This window comes from Ictalurus furcatus, chromosome 3 (genome assembly GCF_023375685.1).
Source record: "Ictalurus furcatus strain D&B chromosome 3, Billie_1.0, whole genome shotgun sequence".
Classification (NCBI taxonomy): Eukaryota; Metazoa; Chordata; class Actinopteri; order Siluriformes; family Ictaluridae; genus Ictalurus; species Ictalurus furcatus.
Window position 1 is genome coordinate 27,060,011 of NC_071257.1, and position 19,463 is coordinate 27,079,473.

Sequence of the window (19,463 nt, forward strand, 5' to 3'; positions counted from 1 at the left end):
ATGGACCACAAGAGAACACGCAAAACTCCACACAGACAGTATCCTGAACTCAGGATCAAACAGAGGACCCTGGATCTGTGAGGTAGTAACGCTACATGCTACACTACTGAAATCATGTAGCCTACAGAGATAATTCTTCCTTTCAGTAGAGCTGGTCTTGAGACACATTGGTCTTGGTAAATATGGTCCTGGGCTTGGCTGAGAATTTGTAAAAAAGTAAAAAAAAAGTTGCTTTATCTTCTCACTTGCACAAAGATTTACAAGAAGTAATTATTTCTTCTAGAAGCTATAACCTAATCATAGGTGCATCCTCGAATAGGATTGGACAGTTTTCAGTTTTGATCGTGACCCTGGGTATGTCTCAATCTGCTCCCTAGCTCCCTAGGTCGTGAATCAGTATATCGTGTACACTAGTTCGGGTACTGATTTGGACCCTGGCTCACAACACATTGGGACACTGATGACTCAATTTCTGCCAACATGACTACATACTCGCATTGTAAAACATCGCCACTGGAGTTTATCAACAACAGGCAGGACTGATATCTTTCAGATATTGTGTCATATAAATTTGTTAGCTTAATCACACGTGTTTCTGTCATTGTACTTCAAGCAGGATCGTAGGCAAGCTAGTGGATTTTTTAAAAATCCTGAAACACTTAAAAGTCAATTAGACTCAAACAAACTGTATATAGAACCTCAAATAAAGTTAAAAATGGCATACTATATTGTGTAATATAAGTAATCATTTGAGAGCTACAACAACGATAACACGTGACTTACATTTGTAGATGAAGTTGGCTGAGGGTTCGTTCGCCTTTTTTCGAGCTGAGAAGGTTCAGAAAATATGAAGTAATTTCCAGTAAGGGAACACAGTGAGCATTGATGGTTTTTGCGGTGCATTGTGGGATTTTTTTAGGGAGCCAATGATCCATTGCACTGGAAGAATTTTGCGCTTGATACAGCCCTTAAGTTGGCCAACACCCTGACTACTGAAATAAAGAGCTGATTGAGACGCACCCTCTGTCTCACTTTCATTTTAACTTGAACTTGTGTTGTCCTCAACCTCATTAAGCCTCATCTTGGATAGTCTTGCTCTTGGACTTGACAATAGCAGTCGTGACTACAGTTCTACTTTTTGGAGTAAAGCTTTAAAGGTACTGTACACTACAATACATTGACTTTCCTAGATACACACTAAAGATACACACTAAGGGTACAAAAGCTGTACTGCATGAATGCAATGTAAGTGTAGGTTAAAGAAATCCATCCATTTTCACAGGGTCACAGAGGAGCCAGGAGCCTATCCCTGGGAACTTGGGGCACAAAGCAGGGGACATCCTGGATGGGGTGCCAATCCATTGCAGGACACAATCACACACATTCACACTATAGACAATTTGGACAAATTTCAGCCAGTCTTTGGACTCGGGGACTAAACCAGAATACCAGAGAAAACCCCCGAATCTTGGGGAGAACATGCAAACTCCACGTACGCATGAGTTTGGCAGGATTCAAACCTGCAACCCTGGATGTTCAAGGCAAACATGCTAAATACTAAGCTACAAATGTTGGGTTAACATCTCTGACAGGTGAGGCACTACTCTCATTCCCCAGACCATTTTTGTTTCCAGGTGTCCTTTCAGGGCTCCTGTCTAGCTACAAAAGAGTGAAGTGGGTTGTTGAACTACATGCTCATGTACAGAAGATGAAATATTCCAGATCATTCCAGATAGCTCCCTACAGATTATGATTAAGTGAACTACGTAGGGTACGGAGGCATTATTTCGGACCATACGTAGTAGACGAGTTGTATAGAGGAAGTAAGCAGCGTTTCGTCAGCGCCGGGGACTGTTGCCAGGAGTCACTTGTGTCCTCCGGGGCAGCCAATCAGGCAAGGCGGGGGCGTGGTTACAGCGCAGATTCTCCGGCGGAGGAGGGAGGATCATCCGCGGCTTCTCGCGTTTAAACCGAGCGCGAGGACATGGGTGCGCAGCAGTGAATTATTCCACATCGCGTTTCCCGAGCTCGCGCGCATATCAGCTGCTGTCACTTATCAGACAGTTATTTTTAAAAGCAAAATAAAATAAAACAAACAAAAATAATTGTCATTGCTCAGATACTTGTGTGTCGTCTTACCTGCACTTTGTCGTGTTCGGGACTGAGGTGAATAATGGACCAGGACAAGTACCTGCCCGAGCTGCTGGCCGAGAAAGAAAGCTTGGATCCGTCGTTCGTGCACGCGATGCGCCTTCTGGCCGAAGGTAACGGAATTTACTCATCCTCCGCTCACTGTGCATGACGTTATCATGCATGCACCACTTGGAATCGATCATGCATTTGATCACGAATGTGTTATTGATTTTACCATCATCATCTTATAAGCGATCCTCCGGTCGGGTTTAAAGATGCGTTTTGAGCCCCAGCTGAGTGAGTTGTGCCCGCGTGCAGGTGCCTTCCTTCCCCGCCATTAGAAGTCAGGGAGCTTGTCCTCAGGTGTGTAAGCACTGGATCTCTCAAGTGCATGCAGATGATGTAAGATTTGTCTAGAGGTTGTGTCCCTTCTTGACCTTTCATGTGTGACTGTTCAAGCTGTCATTAAACAGAGGACAGTGTTCTCCCAGAGTGTCACCCTGACTGACCCAGAGACCCATCTGATGCCTTTCAGATCCAATTCAAGTGCTCATCAGATGCCCAGTTCATCCCTCAGCAGATAAGGCGAGATCACAGAGTAAACAAATTGAGAGGAAATTGAATTTTCACTTTTTCCTTTTCACAGCTCAGCTGATGGCTTTATTTATTCTACACACCTGACATCCCCAGGTAGTATTCACGCATAGCTCCTCCTGGACTTATATAAAGCCGTGTAGGCGTAGGTGTGAATCCGAGTCTGGGGATTTCTTCTGAAGGGGAGATACGCTACAGTATTACCCAGCAGTATTCATATCCTTATTTGAATTCCAATGTGAATTTTATAACAAGAGAGAATAGATATGCTACATGATTCTGTTTTCTATTGTGTATATTTATTCATTTAGACTCAATCATTCGTTTAGACTAACTCAGATTCAGGCAGTGTATCGCTTGATTGTTATTTTTTCCTGCAAGAAACACTGATAAACTACTGCTTTGTTCAAATCTTCTCTCACATTATTGATATTTTCCTCGAACTCTCAATTAAGCAATGTTATTCAATTAACATGAGAAGCTCTGGCTTTGCTAATTAGTGATAATGAATGATATTTTTGTATTCCATTAACACAAAGCTTCATTCAGATTGCAGATTACTTCTGGCTCTGAAAGGCTTCTAATGCATTGTTATTTCCAAAGAAAATAAAGCCAGGTCCTTGAAACAGATCATAATATGATTACTGTGTACTTACAGGGTAGTGAAGTTAATTCACGATTGCTGTGTTGGTTTAAAGGAGAATACGATTGGATTTAAACAACACATCACAATATAATTAGAGCAATTAAAAATCATTACAAACAAGACGGTGTGTGGTTTTTTTGTGTTTTTTTTTTTTTTTTTTACATATTAGCAAAGATTATTCATACTACCTATTCATTATTCTTTATAATGGTAACACACCGTTCCACACAACAAACACCTTTATTTCTTAAATTGCACAGAACTAAAGCTTTTGTGCATCAATTGTATATAGACTCATAAATTGTATTCAATACCGTGCTGCATTGCAGTTCTATACTATATTGGCCAGATAATAAATATATAAATAAAACCCGACATTACTGATACAGCCATTAAGTTGATTATTTTCCCATAAAAACACACCTCTGAGTGTTTTATTCCTCTTATACGTTGATAGCAAATTTGAAAACAATTATCGCCAGTTATTTGTATATTAAACACCCTGTGGATAAGTTTGAACCATTTCTAGTTACGATGAATGTTGTGGAACATCTGCAAAACAAGTTAGTTCCTGGTATCACTTACGTTATAGCAGGTATAAACAGTTGGTCCCTCAGCAGCTTCATTTTCCCGCTGTCTCTTAAGGTTAATAACACAGATATACTGTATGTAGCTTGTCATGTTACTGAGAAACCACAAAGCCCTCCATCCTGAAGACTTTCCTGTGTTTGAAAAAGAACAGCAGTGAGCCCATTCAAAAATGCTTGCATGATAAGGTGATATGGCTGATATGGTGAAGCTCCTCACAAAAAAACAAAACAAAACAAAAAAAGACATATTTAAAAAAAAAAAAAATCTGTTTATATGTAGCATCCGCCATTCAAGTCCCATAACATATTCAAACAAGTGCGATAATACAATATAAAGCTATCATCAGGGCGGCTGATCAGAATGGAGCATTCAATAGAGCTGTGGTATAAATTGCATTATCAGCTTTGAACTGAATGAATATCGGATTTATTAAAGGTATTTACTAGGTATTTGGCTATTTAGAGCTATTTACTGATTGATAGTGCAGCTATTCTGATCTTTGATCGGGTAATAGATGAAAAACCTATACATGTGATTTGATTTATCCTGCTATTGAACCTGTTCCTTATGAATAGTCTTGATCTCCAGGTTCAGGATGTGTTGTGTGTGTGTGCGCTTCATTTGCTTCACGAGGCTAAAAGGGGAATCTCAGAAAGCCTGTTTCACCCGGAGGGAGGTACAGCCTCCGTGTCAAGACACACATGACAGCTGGGGATTTTTGCTTCTCTCCGGCAGACAGGGATGATAAATGTGTTTGCTAGTGCGGTGCAGCTGGAGTTAAGAGATGTTAATGTGCTGAAAGACGTGCAGCCTTGGCCTTGTTTCACACAGTCACTTGATCTCTGTGTCACTGAATATGGAAGATCGTTGATCCATTTTTTAACTTCTCAGTTTTTATAATCAGTGATGAAATTTGATGCCCTGATTTTGTTTGGTAAATACTGCTATGCTATAGGCAAGTGCTGAATAACTGAGCGATGATTTATGAAACAACTCATTTATATCTCCTTGTTCCAACTCCTTTATAACACAGGGCTGAAAGTGTTGCTCTTTTTTTTTTTTTTTTTTGCCTTGATTTCTGGCTTCAAGGCAAATCACAGGTTTATATTACTGCATTTTTCTAATATATCCTTTCTAGGGTATTTAGGTTTCTATAGTAACAACTAAATCATAGGGATGGTGGATGCTACTACTACACTACTACGACTACTATTACTACTATTAATAATAATCAATTAATTAATACTAATTAGTAAATGAATTTAAAAAAACAACCTTATAATTGTTGTTGACATTTTCTGTAAATAGACATTTATTTAACATTTATGGAAGGAGTCTCAGGTAACAACACTTTACAGTGGCCAGTAAATCTGCCATGGGAAAGTCTTCCGGACTTCGGAATTTGCACTAGAGTGATATTAGGGGGAACAAAAATCTAAGTATTTGTATATTTATGGACAATTCTCGATAACGATTTTATTTATTTTTTTTTTTGTTCTTACAAAATGCAATTGGAAAATACTGCAATTTATTTCAAACTAAGTTTTTATTAAAACTTTGAATGGACTTTGGAAAATGTAGATGTAAAAGAATGTAAAAATAGTAACAGCATTTATAGATTTTTAAATTAAAACAATGTATATGTAATATTAATATTAACATATATTATTTATGGGTGCACAGTAGTTTAGTGCTTAACACGTTTGCCTTGCACCTCTAGAGGTTGGGGGTTTGAATCCTTCATCCGCCCTGTGTGCTTGCATGTTCTCCCTGTGCTTTGGGGGTCCAAAGAAATGCGTTGCAAGCTGATTGGCATTTCCAAATTGTCCGTAGTGTATGAATATGTGTGCGATTGTGCCCTGCGATGGGTTGTCCCCCTGTCCAGGGTGTGACCGCCTTGTGCCCCGAGTCCCCCTGGGATAGGCTCCAGACTCCCCGCGACCCTGTGTAGGATAATCGGTACAGAAAATGGATGAATGGATGTAATCATGTACAATCTCGATTAGAACATTTTGAAAAGTGTCTTAATTAATCTTGAAAATTCCCCAGCACTAGTTCCAGTTTCTTTCTAACATGACAAACTGCCATTTTTATCGTGTTAAGTTAAAGAGAGAGAAAACAGAGAGGCTGGTGATGGAACTACAGTTTATTGCTGCTAATGATAACAGAAACCAACTTGTTTTCTGGACATTCCTCGGGATTAAATTTAACAAGGGTTACATTTATAATGTATAAAAATACATACATGTACAACAATTTTAATTGTTGGCAAAGTGTTGTGTTTTAAGATATTAAACACTCTGGGACATGCTGGTATACACCGCATACCACGCTGCCACCGAACTGTTGTTTTCCTTAAAACTTATTACTTCATTTGCAAGTCATTATATTTAAGGATTAATTGAGCATCTTTTTCAGTAAATAGCTAGCAATTAATTTGCATGCTATTAACTGTAATTGGTGGCAAATTTGGCAGACAGTGTCCTTCAACACATACAGTATGCATATTACTACTGCTTAATTTCAATCAGTGAGACTATTACAAACATAATATTAAGAACATTAGTGTATTAGTGTATAAAAACCAGCTGAGGATGTATTCTCTGTGTGCTGTTTATTAACATGCTATAGTGGACAGCTCAGCTGTGTGTATTCTGGGTGCTGTGGGTTAAGCCATCCAAAATCCCGGATAAAAAAAAGGCAGTACAATGCACCGCTGTCCTTATTTCACAAAACTACAATATTTCTCAACCAAATATTTGGACAGTCATGTAAACATATTGCCCATGCAAGACATCCAAGTTGGTTTCATTTGACCTGTATAATGGAACTGAAACACAGGCAGGACTTTGCATGCTGCTTGCATTCACATCAGATATGATTCTCTAAGGAACATTTCTGTGAGGAAAAAAAAAATCTGTGAGCTATGTTGTTCGCCCTGAAAAACAGCTTGTCTATGAAGTACTGCATTAAGACTGAGTTTCCATCTGTAGAAAAGTCTGAAGATGGATCTCCACAACTGTTCATTTTCAGCACAGAGATGAAAGGAAATGCACAGGATGATGAGGTATCACCTCGAGGGCCAGCCTGGACTAGTATTCATGCACAGTATATTACTATCGCGAACACGTCAGCAGTAGAGGGGATGCGGTATTGTATATTTATACTAGCTATTTGTTTCTTGCATTTAGAGTTAAGTGGAAATATTTATACCCTTAGGACAAAATGAATTAGAAATATAAACTGTGTTAAATGTTAATTACCACTGGTCCAAATCAATGGCACTGTGTATATTTTGCATTTTATATGCACACACAGTCCACTTTAATAGGAACACCTGTATACACCTGTTCATTTATGCAATTATTCAATCAGCCAATCATGTGGCCGCAGCACAATGCATACAATCATGCAGATGCAGGTGAAGAGCTTCATTTAATGTTCACATCGAACATCAGAATGAAGAAAACAGTGTAATCTCTGTGATTTTAACTGTGGCATGGTTGTTGGTTCCAGATGGGCTGTTTTGAGCATTTCAGAAACTGCTGATCCCCTGGGAATTTCAAACACAACAGTCTCTAGAGTTTACACAGAATGGTGCTGAAAATCAAAAGCTAAAAAACATCCTGTGAGCAGAGGGTCTGCAGGCTGAAACACCTTGTTGATGAGCGAGATCATTGGAGAATGACCAGATTGGTTTGAGCTGCCAGGAAGTCTATATTAATTCATATAAATCACTCTTTACAACTGTGGTGAGTGGAAAAGCATCTCAGAATGCACAAAACATCAAACAGTTCAGCAGTTACTGAAATACTTAAGCCAGATCATCTGGTACCAACAACCATGTCACGGTCACATAGATCACATTTATTCTGTCACCTGCAAGATTTTATGCATTGTGCTGCTGTCATATGTTTGGCTGATTATACTGTGTATTATACTGTGGGAGAGAGAGCAAGAGAGAGAGAGAGATGGCAAAAGTTTAGTATAGTACATAAAGTTTCCAGTGAAACAGATAATTTTGGACAAAAGTCCTTAATCAGCTGAGTCAGCAACATGCTTCTGGGGCTGTAGTAAAGCAGTAGATATTGGAAATGTCTGATGTTGTAATAGCTGTAGTTAAAACATAACATTCGTTCTTTGGGGCACTAAAGTCCCAAGAGTGTTGATGTGCTTTTTCTCTTTATGTTTCCTCACTTCATTGCCCCCGTAACAACAACTGGCAGTGCACAAAGTGAGATGTCATTAATGTTATGTCTCTCGTTGTTGAAATGTCTTGCCACTGGAAAGGAGAAATCAGATGGTAAGAAGCTGCTTCACAAAACGATCGGCCAGTCTGCTCTTGGTTTCTCCAGTCTACAGTTGATTGCATTTCTTACAGGAAACTCCTGCGGTGATGCACAGGAGTGATGGGTAATAAAAATGATCGTCTGATTTTAGTGGTTGTTTGTATGTCGAACAACTAGATCTGTTGTATACAAATGTCCCACAGATTCTATTAGCCTGATCTTTTAATTCAGGTCTTTGATGCTTTTGCATTGTCTGTAGGAAATGACTGGAGGTTCCTTAAATATGGAAGCTGTCTTAGGGTAGTCCTGAAGGACTGTGAAGTTTTAAAGTATAATATCTGTTACTGTTTTATTAGTGGGATGATAAGTGAACACACAGTACTGGGCACATATACATTTATCTGGCACACATTAATTTCATTTTGTATTTCCTGTGTTTGTATTGTTTTGTCAAATAGAGATTTATTTGAATTTTTTCCATTTAGAAACCATGGGGGTGCAAACATTTGCAGTCAACTGTATAGTCATGTGCTTTGCACTGATATTAAAACTTGTAAATCGTTGTTATTATTTTTTTTTCTACTGGAAACAGCATCTTGGTCATGAAAGTCATAATTGCATCCTTCATTTTATTTCTTCATTTACTTCTTACTGTGTGGTACACATGTACACATTTTAAAAAAGTTAGAACATTTAGACTGTTTCAAATACAATGTCACATTAATATCTGCAGTCAAGTTTGGCAAGTCTCATGATTTAAAAATAGTTTGGAAAATATATTGCTTTCTTACCCATTCCTTCATGAAAGAAGACACCGAATTAATTCTCTCAAATGTGCAAGTTTATGTTTAAAATCTTGTCAAGTGAAGCTTCTAGAGTCTGTCTAAAACCCCCAAAGTGACAATCTGGACAGATGTATATTTTTTAATACAGACACCATTTAGACATGGTTGAAAATGGTGCTAAAATGGAGCATCCTTTACTTGTGGTGTTCAAAGACTCTAGAGTAAACAGCTGTTCAGCTGTTCAGCAAACATTTAGGCAGTGCCTTATTGGTTTGTTTGAATACCATCTTGAGACACTGGCTCACGGCCAGCCAACTTTTATTTATCCAACCATATTAGTCAGCCATGTTTTATTTAATACCACAGAAATTCCCTCTGTGATTGGCAGCTCTGTTAGCAGGGCATGTACCATGACCAGCACCTTCACCCACACTGAAATGACTCCAGCCCATTCTCGCAGCACTTTGGCTCACCTAAATCTGTCTTCTTGTTTTAGGATCAGCAGCTGAATGCTTTTGTTCCTGTTACAGCTGTACTCAGAGAGTCAGCACTGGAGTTCCCTTAGAAATCCCAAGAAACAGAAATGAGAGATGTTCCTACCTGACGATTAGAATGTCTGAACAGGACAAAGCAATAGCTAATGACCTAATGAACAGCAGTAATGACTTATAAACCCACCCTTGCGCTTACAGTGTTGTAAAACAAGCGACTAGCAGATAAGCAGCTTCACATGGCCCATGATTGATTTGCTATGTAAAGCAGGTAAATGATTAAGGCTGGGGTTAAGGTTCAATTAATCAGGACCTATTTATATCTGTATAGAATCCAAAGCCACAGGCTTTCTTCATTTAAAACATTTCTAAATCTTTAACAGATTAAGTTATGTATCCAGTTATTTGAGGGAAGAGAAGATCTGTTAATTATTGACATCTGTTAATTATTGACCCAGTAAAAAAAATAATACAATGTATGTTACTGTTAATTCATTCCTTGATCTTCATAATAAAAATAATTCTTGTTAGTCCCATATTTATTCACCTTATTTGTGTTTGCAGCTTAATTCTGTGATACTTGATTATGTGATGCCCTGTGATGGACTGACATGCTGTTCAGGATGTATATCCCTGTCTCCCATATCAGTTACCAGGACAGGCTCCAGATCCACCATGAGCCTTCCCATGATAAAGATGCCAGCATTGCTAACAAGAAAATCCTAGCAGGTAGAAAGAAAAAGCTGAATTTTACCACAAACACCCGAGCGCATGTTGGTGGACTGGATGACTTCATGATAATAGCATTCAGTAAATGAAACACAGCACATTCTACCCTTGTGCGTTTACAAACCAGTGCCCACAGCCTCACCTTCTTGTTTTATATTTTGGTTTGGTTTGTGAATTCACAGGGCAAAGATCACCTAGATAAAGTCAGCACAAAGCAAAAGCAACTGCTTCCAGAAACAAATATGCATCTTTTTCCCCTTCAGTAAATTGGCTTTTCCGTTTATTCTGACTGTTACTTTAACTAAAAAAGCAGAAAAAAAAATAATAAAAAAAAAGAAGTGTAGTTTTCAGGTGTCTCCTGCATCACTGTAGATGTTTGCACCTCTGCTGAAGATGAATGAATGTCTTAGAGACTCGAATGTAATTCATTTCAAACAGTGACAGTACAATAAACACGAAATTAAGTGCACGTTTGTTAGAGCGAGAGCAGGCTCACGAGCTGTTCTCTCAATGTGGACAACTAATCTCTGTGTATTCAGGATGCTGCAAGTTAATCCTTCACTTTCATTAAATCCCCAAGAAGCAAAGCAATACAATGCACCTCTTTCATCATTTATAAAACAGTGCAATCTATTTGAACCATATATATGTTTTAGGTCTGGGCCTGAACAGTCAAATTAATATATTGTCCATACAAGACAAACAAGTCTGTTTTATTAGACTCACATAGTGGAACTGAAACAGAGGCAGGGTTTTGCATGCTGATTGCATTCACATCAGATTTGATTCTCTAAGGTACATTTAGTGTGAAAAACATTGTGCAGCTTTGTTGTTCCATTGAAAATCTTCTGTAGCCAGAAGATAATGCTTCAAGGCATCATTATGAGATCAGGTTGTCTGTCCAATAATTTGAGGATACACAAGATCATTGATCTATTATTCACTGATACACTGTAATAATAGTGTACAATAATTACCATCATTCATTGACCATCATAAGGAAAATTCTTTTTGACAGTTTCACTCGTCGCACACTGATATGTGTTGGAGAAATATCGCATTTCGTTCGTATGTATTCAAACTATATAGAGGAATAGCAATAAAAGCCCACCTAATTGACTTGACTTTATTCACTCTATTTCTTTTGCTTGTAGCCTCATTGTGAGTTATATTTACAAGACTCCTGTGGATGATTTTGTGCACCACCATGACACATTCATTTTGGTTTTGGTATGCAAAAGTGTAGTCTCACCTCTATATTAAGTTCATTTTTCAAATACCTGAAGTCAGTATCACTGTGATGTACAATGGATTTAAAAAGTCTACACAAGTCTCCTGTTAAAATAGCATTTTTTTGTTTGTTTTAAACAGATTTAAAATATGAAACCAAGGTAAATCATGTCAGATCTTTTTTCTACCTTTCATGTGATATAGCAACCAACTAAATTCAAGTGAAAAACCAATATAAATGTATATATTTGCCTATAATAATGATGTTCCATGCACATCTAACGTTTATTTTGTACCACTCTCTGATCAATACATTTTGACAATGAGATCCTGTACATGCTTTGTAAGCTCTCTGTGGACCATGACTTCAACGGCTGGATAAAACCAAAAAGATGACTGATTGTAAAAGGGTGTGCACACTTGTGCAGCCAGATTACTGTAAACACCCCCCCCCCCCCCCACCATCCCTGCAAAAACCTGCAGTATTACTAGAGGGGTGTGTAGACTTTTTATATCCACTATAGAAGCAGACCAGCAAGATTCTTCCTGCTTGAGACAGGGTGTGGGGTTTCTTTTTTTTCACTCAATTGCTGGCTGCAAAATCATTTTGGTTTTTAAATAGCTTCAAGTAAGACTATCTGCAGATTACCATATACGCTTCGGCATTAGAATTTGTCTCACTAGCAATTACCTCAAGTTTGTTTTTGCATCCATGCTGCTCAATACCTCAAGCACATCTTACTTCAATTAAGCATTTTCTGTCAGGCTTTTCAAATCCAACTCTCAAACACACCACATCTGGGTTCTGTTGTAACTCTCAACACACCTGCACCAGGTAATCATTTCTTGATTATGTGACTCGGGACTGATTGAAGTTGGAGTAGTTTTATTCCAGCTAGATTAGTTGAAGTCTGAAGCGTTTGTATAAATTGCTCACCTCTATTTGTTAGCTAGCTGTCACATTATAAAGGCACTATTATGGTACAGTAATATGCTTGGGGGTATAAAATGAGTCAGGGAGAACTGTGTGATTGAAATAGCACACATTTACCACGAGGGAGAAGCCTTTCTATATTAACTGGGAGAGAAAAGCTGATTACCATCACTGGCGTTTTTTTATCACTACAGCCATGGCGCTTTATTCACATTGATGAATAAAACCCCAGAATTTAAACTAACTTTATCACTGTTTACTCTGTAAAGCCGGTTTTAGGCTTTAGTGATTTCAGCTGTTTAAAAAAATTGATATATTTTCCTTATTTTTCTCCCCAATTTGGTCACCTGCCAATTCCCAGCCACCAGTCAGCTCTCCTATATCCAATGACAATTTCCAACTGGGAAGGGTAAAAGCTTCGTCGAAGACACTTGAACCATAGCAATTTCAACCACAGTTATGCTCATACTGCATCACAGCATTGCACACAATGAGGAAAGCACTATTTTCCCTCTTCTACAGACATGTGCTTATAGAAACCCACAATTAGATAGTGTTGCTGTGATGGCCAGGAGCGCGAGATCCCTCCATCCCTCCCACCCAGAGAGCATGGCCAATTTTGCTTCCTTCCTGGGGAAGGAAACCTGCGAAGCTCAGGTTTCACACGGGAACACACGGGGCGGAGGCGGGATTTGAACCCTCAATCCTGGAGGTGCAATGCAAGCATGCTAACCACAGTGCCCCCCTCACGTAAAACTTAAAAGACACATTCAAGACAAGATTATGAGGCTGTGGGCAAAGTTTGATCATTCAAGGGGGTGGGGTGATGTCTATTGAAGGCTGTGCTACATAAAAACATAGCTTCCATCAGCCAATCAGGTTTCAGCAGGGATTTTACAGGGTTAGCATTAAGCTACTGTAACAAAACCTGAACGGTGTGTTTATCTATAGTCTCTTTAGTGTCCATTGTAACATGGAAAGAACTGGCCACTAGGGGGCACTACTTGTGAAGGGTGCTTGGACGCCGCAGAACGCTACTCGTGGTTATATTTGTCTGTGATCCATGCCCCTGTTTTCTGTGTTACGATTTTGGAACACTTAAAGTTCAGGGCAAATCCACATCCAGCATAAGAACACACATCAGAATCTAATGGGCTGTGTTTGGTTGTGAAACAGTACTGAGATGATAAATACATATTTTGATAATTCTGTACTCTTTAAAGTTTACATAGTCTCTAGGTCAGTGCTAGCAGGAGACTTTTAAATGTACATTTGCATTTCTGTTGCAAGAAAATCCTATATTGTAAGCAGATATTTTAGAGAATATAAAAAACTTGGGGAGTTGCCTAATTATGAAAGAACATCAGAGTACGCTTCTAGCTGACTCTGAAGCAAAAAGGGTCAAGTCAGCTTTAAGTGGGTGTAAAAAAATAATAAATGGAAATTAGGCATGAGACGATACACTGAAGCCACCATGCGAGACATATCCCAATTCAGGCTTCACCAGACAATATTGACGAGACTAAAGTGATGCAAAACATTACATTTTAAATAGTAATACATTTATTTTGTAATGACAACAAACCAAATCACTGCAATATCTACACTACACCAGGGGTGTCAAACTCAAATTCTGCCTGGACCACATCAGCATTTTTATGAGATCCCAAAGGGCCATAATCAAAGTTTATAATTTATTTTATTTTACATTTTTTAAAATGTATTTTTTATTTATCATATTCTATTGACTGGAGGCATGGTGGTTAGGACAGCTGCCTCGCACCTTCGGGGTTGGGGCTTCGAACCCTGCCACAAATCCTGTTTGTTTGCATGTTGTCCCTGTGCTCTGGGGGATTTCCTCTGGGTACTCTGGTTTCCTCCCCCAGTCCAAAGAAATGCATTGTAGACTGACGGGCATCTCTAAATTGTCCGCTGTGTGTTATTGTGCATGTGATTGCATCCCCATCCCGTCCAGGGCGTCCCCCTCCTTGTGCCCCAAGTAACCTGGGATATCCTCCAGGCTCCCCAACGGTCCTGTGTAGTATAAACGGTATGGAAATGGATGGGTGGATGGATTTTCTAATGACTAACACCAATAATCTATAGGCTCTGAAATTATAAATAGGACGTGTCAGAGATTTTGTCTCATGCCTAATGATAATGGTTCAAAGAAGAATTATGTTTTGATACTTCTACAGATTTGGATTAGCTGTTTAGAGACTCTATATTTCTATGCCAGGATCATATTTAGATGGCCTCTGGAAATCAATCATAAGACGAAAATTTTTCATACTTACTGAGTTCACTTGTGTTCACCCCTGATGAGACATTAAGCCAAACTGAGTTCATCCCAAAGTTTCCTGCCATCAGTGAATTGCAGTGTGTCTCAGTATAGTCTCACCGTAGGGTTGAAATGCTGGCACAGATATCAATATATTCAGTTAAACTAATCAGTTCCACAAGAGTGCATTACGATGAGGTGAGCAGGAGCTCAGGTGGCATCATCCAGTTTGTTTAAATCACTAAAGTAATTCCTCTTTATCACTGAGCCCTAAAAAGTCTTGATGTATGGCCAAAGAAATGTTATTAGTTAAATAAAATGCAGAACTTCTCAGCTTTAAATGAGTGAATTTTACCCCGAATGGATTTCAGTACAGAAGCATGCCTTTCAGCGCTGCTATACTATCCCCTTGTGGTAAAAAAAAAGATTAAATCTGAGGTTCAGTCCCTGGTCTTCTGAAGTGTGTTCCGTAGCATTCTTGTACTGTAGTTGCTCTGTGGAGCTGGTCCAGAATACCTGATTTCATTTGTGAGTACACTCCGAGTCGAACCATATGGTTGGGTATGCCATGTCTCAAATGAGAGCTAATAAATGATTGGGAGAAAATGTGCCGTCAGATGCTCTGAGTCCTACTGCACTCACAACAGCAAAGCCGATATTATTCCAAGGAATAAAACTGTTATAGGAAATTAATCAGTGACTGGGTGGTGTGGTCACAACAGAATTAATTAAGCTGTTTATAACAGCACATCCCGTAGTGCTTTATTGTACAGTAATATGCCAACGATTGGTGGTTTGAATCCTGCCTCTGGCCTGCGTGCATGGAGTTTGCATGTTCTCCTTATGCTTTAGGGGTTTCCTCCCGGTACTCTGGTTTCCTTTCTTGCATGGCAGCTCTGCTACCATTGGTGTGTGAGTGTGTGTGTGAATGGGTGAATGAGACACAGTGTAAAGCACTTTGGATAAAAGCGCTATTTAAGTGCGCCATTTACCATTATTTCCTCCCCAGTCCAAAGACATGTCTTGTAGGCTGATTGGAATTTCCCGATTGTCCGTAGCTTGTCCCTCACCTTGTGCCCCGAGTTACTTGGGATAGTCTCCAGGCTTCCTTTGATCTCTTCATCGTTACATTAAATGTAATGTTCATCTTTACATTAAATGAGGGCGGCTGTGGTAGAGCGGAAACGATGGCAAGTTAGCGGCTTGCATGGCTGCTCTGCTACCATTGGTGTGTGAGTGTGTGTGTGAATGGGTGAATGAGACACAGTGTAAAGCACTTTGGATAAAAGTGCGCCATTTACCATTTACCAAATGTTGTGGGATGTCCATGAAATGAGTTCATGTGACTGACACTGACATTATAACAGCTCTAAACAGTTGTTTTCTCACCAGCCTCTCTTTTTTCATGGCACTTGAAGTTAACACGACAAAATTAAGACAACTTGTCATGTTTACTGATAAACCGAAAAACACAAAGTCCTCTGTCCTGAAGAAAACTTTCAAGAACAGCTTTACCTCTGACTGTTATAAGCACGCGCTCTGGGGCCTCCATCCAAAAATGATAAATAAACATCTCCGTACAGAAAGTTGTGATTTGCCTTGCAGCCAATATATTTGTGCTGCTATATAAAATGAATCAACATATTCTGAGTAATCTGAATGGAGAATTTGACAGCGCTGTAGTATAATGTGCTTTATTGTTGCCATAATTTATTGTCCAATACGCGTTCTGATACTTTAATTTGCATCTTTGGCTACACAAAGCTCCGTATTGTACATTGTATAATGAAAACAGAAATCATACCACCTCCATCTCCGTCTCTCCAACTAGTGACAAAACACTTATGGAAGGAGAGCTGAAATTGAGTGTGATTATAGGATCGACGCTTGCTGAAAGCTTTCTATTGCAAAACTCATCAAGCATTTTTCCCCCATTCGAAAACAATCATGCACAGGCTGATAGGTTAATGACAGTTATCATGACATTTTCAGGATTGTTGTGCTGCTGAACAAATTGTTAGTTTCCATGATGCTCGCTTCTCTAAACCACGAGGGAACTTCTCTCGCTCTTGTTCCCACTGTTGTTTTCCGTATCCCGTCTTTTTGAGGCCACCATCTGTGAACCAGAAATTTTGGTCATATTTGATCTTGTGGTATTTTTCGCTAATAATGTTTTTGAAGAAATCAAGTCTATACTGTTGAGCTAGCTAATTCTTTTCTTATTGATTTTTTGAGTAAATACTTATAGGTTTAATTGACTTGTTATAATGGATTTGCAGTCAACTTTATAATTATTGGCACCCTTGATGAAAAGGGTACATATGCTACATATTGTCCTCACTGCACAGTGCATTTCCCAGTGCGACGAGAGCTGCATGTGCATTTACTGGACTGTGTTTTTGTTTTGGCTTTGCCAATTCACATTTTACCAGTAGAGGAGTTTAAAGCTAGATATGAGCATCTTTCTTTTTATTTTCAATTGGTCTAACATAGTTATTTAGCTTTTTAACCCTTAGTCCCTTATTCTTCCTTTCTTCATCCAGACGGATGTGGGTTCAGAGGCGAGACAAGACAAGAGGAGGCTTACATAATGCAGCACACACACACACACACACACACACACACACACACAGAGGTGGTATTTCCACTGATTTGTATTTTAAATATGTAATTAATGCATTAACAACATGCCAACACTCTACCTGTAACTTACTGACCAAAAGGATGTTCTATGGTGCATTTATTATTATTATTATTATTTGTATTTTTTAGATTGTAAAAAAGCCAGATACCAAAACATTATAACATTCCTTCCCACTAAAGATATAAAGACTACACTACACTAGACCCAATTCTAACTTTAATATTAACCTCAGTATCTAAAAGGAACCCTTTAAACTTGAAAAAAAAATGGGGGACCAGCCAGGTGTCCTCACAAGGTGAAAAATCTCTCTCTCTCTCTCTCTCTAATGCTTTGCCGACACTGTAACATTAACCTTTTAGTTTTCAGAAAAAGGTTCTCCTTCATTGAAATCCTTCATTGTGACTTTCTTTCTCCTCCTAAACACTCACTGTCATAATAAGGCTCCTTAATGGATAAATTGACAATAAAATCATCATGACGACATTCTGTGCCTACAAATGTAAATTACATAAATGTCCACACACACATATGCACGTGTACAGATGCTCACACACACACACACACACACACTCACACGCACACACAAGTGCACGTACAGCCCTGTACTGGGAATAAAATGCTCCAGGCAAAGGTTCAATTAAGGAATCTTATTACGATACTGAGAGCTATTACTCTTTAGGAGAAGAAATAGCTCTAATGAAAAGTGGGAGAATGTGATCCCTGGCCATATTTGATTTATATAGAAAAATCCACACATTACCACTAGCTTCTAAATTCTAGTTACATGTGAGCACTAGCATATTTTCCTAACCACAAGCAGAAATTCAGATCTCTCGACTTAATTAGCATCACTCTGTGCTGTAACTTTGTTACGGCTCGCCGAAAGCTACAGGAACCCACTGAGCTGACATCTGTCCACCAACACCCTGAAAACTCCACTGCTTTTCCTCTATGCCTCCAGAGCAGACTGGAGGAGTTGTACTGGCTGTGTGGCATCAGAGATTTATTCTAATTGCAGCGAGAACGATGAGACCTCCTTTTCTTATTTGGAGGTCAAGCTGCAACGTTCGGTGAGTTTTCTTTCTCCTAGGAATAATCAGTTCTGTGCAGCCAGGACCCATTAGTGTCTATGTAAATTTAGCACCAAAGCCTGAATACGAATGTTTGAACATTAAATACTAACTTGCCCTTCAAAAAGCATGTTATGAAGGTCTTAGTCTGCATAAGAAAGCAGGTAATCAGCTCACATTCTGGATACCATCAGAAGTGGAGTTTTGTGCTGTGTGCGTTTTTGTAAGTCCAAAATAATACTAATCCGTTGGGGTCCAGTTAGGCTGATTTAGTAATGTGCATTACGCCGTTGCACAGCGAGAAATTGAAATAAAATTTTTAAAAAATGGTAAAATGTGGAAGCGTTAATTAGGAAAACGCTGCTTGGGAAGATGGAACACCTTCAATATGCTGCAAATGAGCTTTATCTCTTTCTCTATCAATAACCTAAAACTAATATTAGCTTCTCCAGGCATGTTCATGCTCTAAAAGTAAAATGACTCTTGGACATCTTGGAGAGTATAAGCATTCCTGTGGAGTTTAGTAGTGTGCTGCATTTGTATTCTGTGGCCATAACCTAGAAAATGCTGTCTAGGTACTGCTGATATGTGCTTTTGTTCTAAATGTACGTGACTGGTAAAATTGGAAGATTATACTGCTAAGCATCAAAATACTTCCTCACATAACCTCAACTGTTTAACATATATAAAAAAGAAGATGTTTGCTGTAAGCTTGTGCTTGTTTGGCTTCTAAAACAGCTTTTTAAAAAACACTTAAGATGATTTATCTGTTTAGCGGATGCAGCTTGTGGTAATTCACCATTAATATTGCTGAAAAAAACATGAACACATGCAGTTTGATTCCATTTTTTTTTTTTTTTTGCGTAAAACAGATTAACCTTTCAATTATCCAGCTATCCTACTGTTCTAAGCAATCTTCAAGCATATCACACACAAATATAAACCTTAAGTCTGTTAAAACGTTCAAAATGATACTGTTTCTTGCTTTTACTTTGCACTACGGTCACTTTGAAATGATGTCCTTGCATCAGGGAGAAATGTAGTCT

At 38.8% G+C, this 19,463-nt stretch overlaps 1 protein-coding gene across 1 annotated transcript in view; it reads left to right on the forward strand.

Moving 5' to 3' along the window:
• The first annotated feature begins 1,132 nt into the window (after positions 1 to 1,132).
• khdrbs2 (KH domain containing, RNA binding, signal transduction associated 2) overlaps positions 1,133 to 19,463 on the forward strand; it is a 94,638-nt gene continuing 76,307 nt past the window's right edge. Inside the window, exon 1 of the mRNA XM_053621819.1 lies at positions 1,133 to 2,264. Within this exon, the coding sequence (XP_053477794.1) occupies positions 2,174 to 2,264 (91 nt within the window). The 5' untranslated portion in view covers positions 1,133 to 2,173. The remainder of the gene's footprint in view (positions 2,265 to 19,463) is intronic.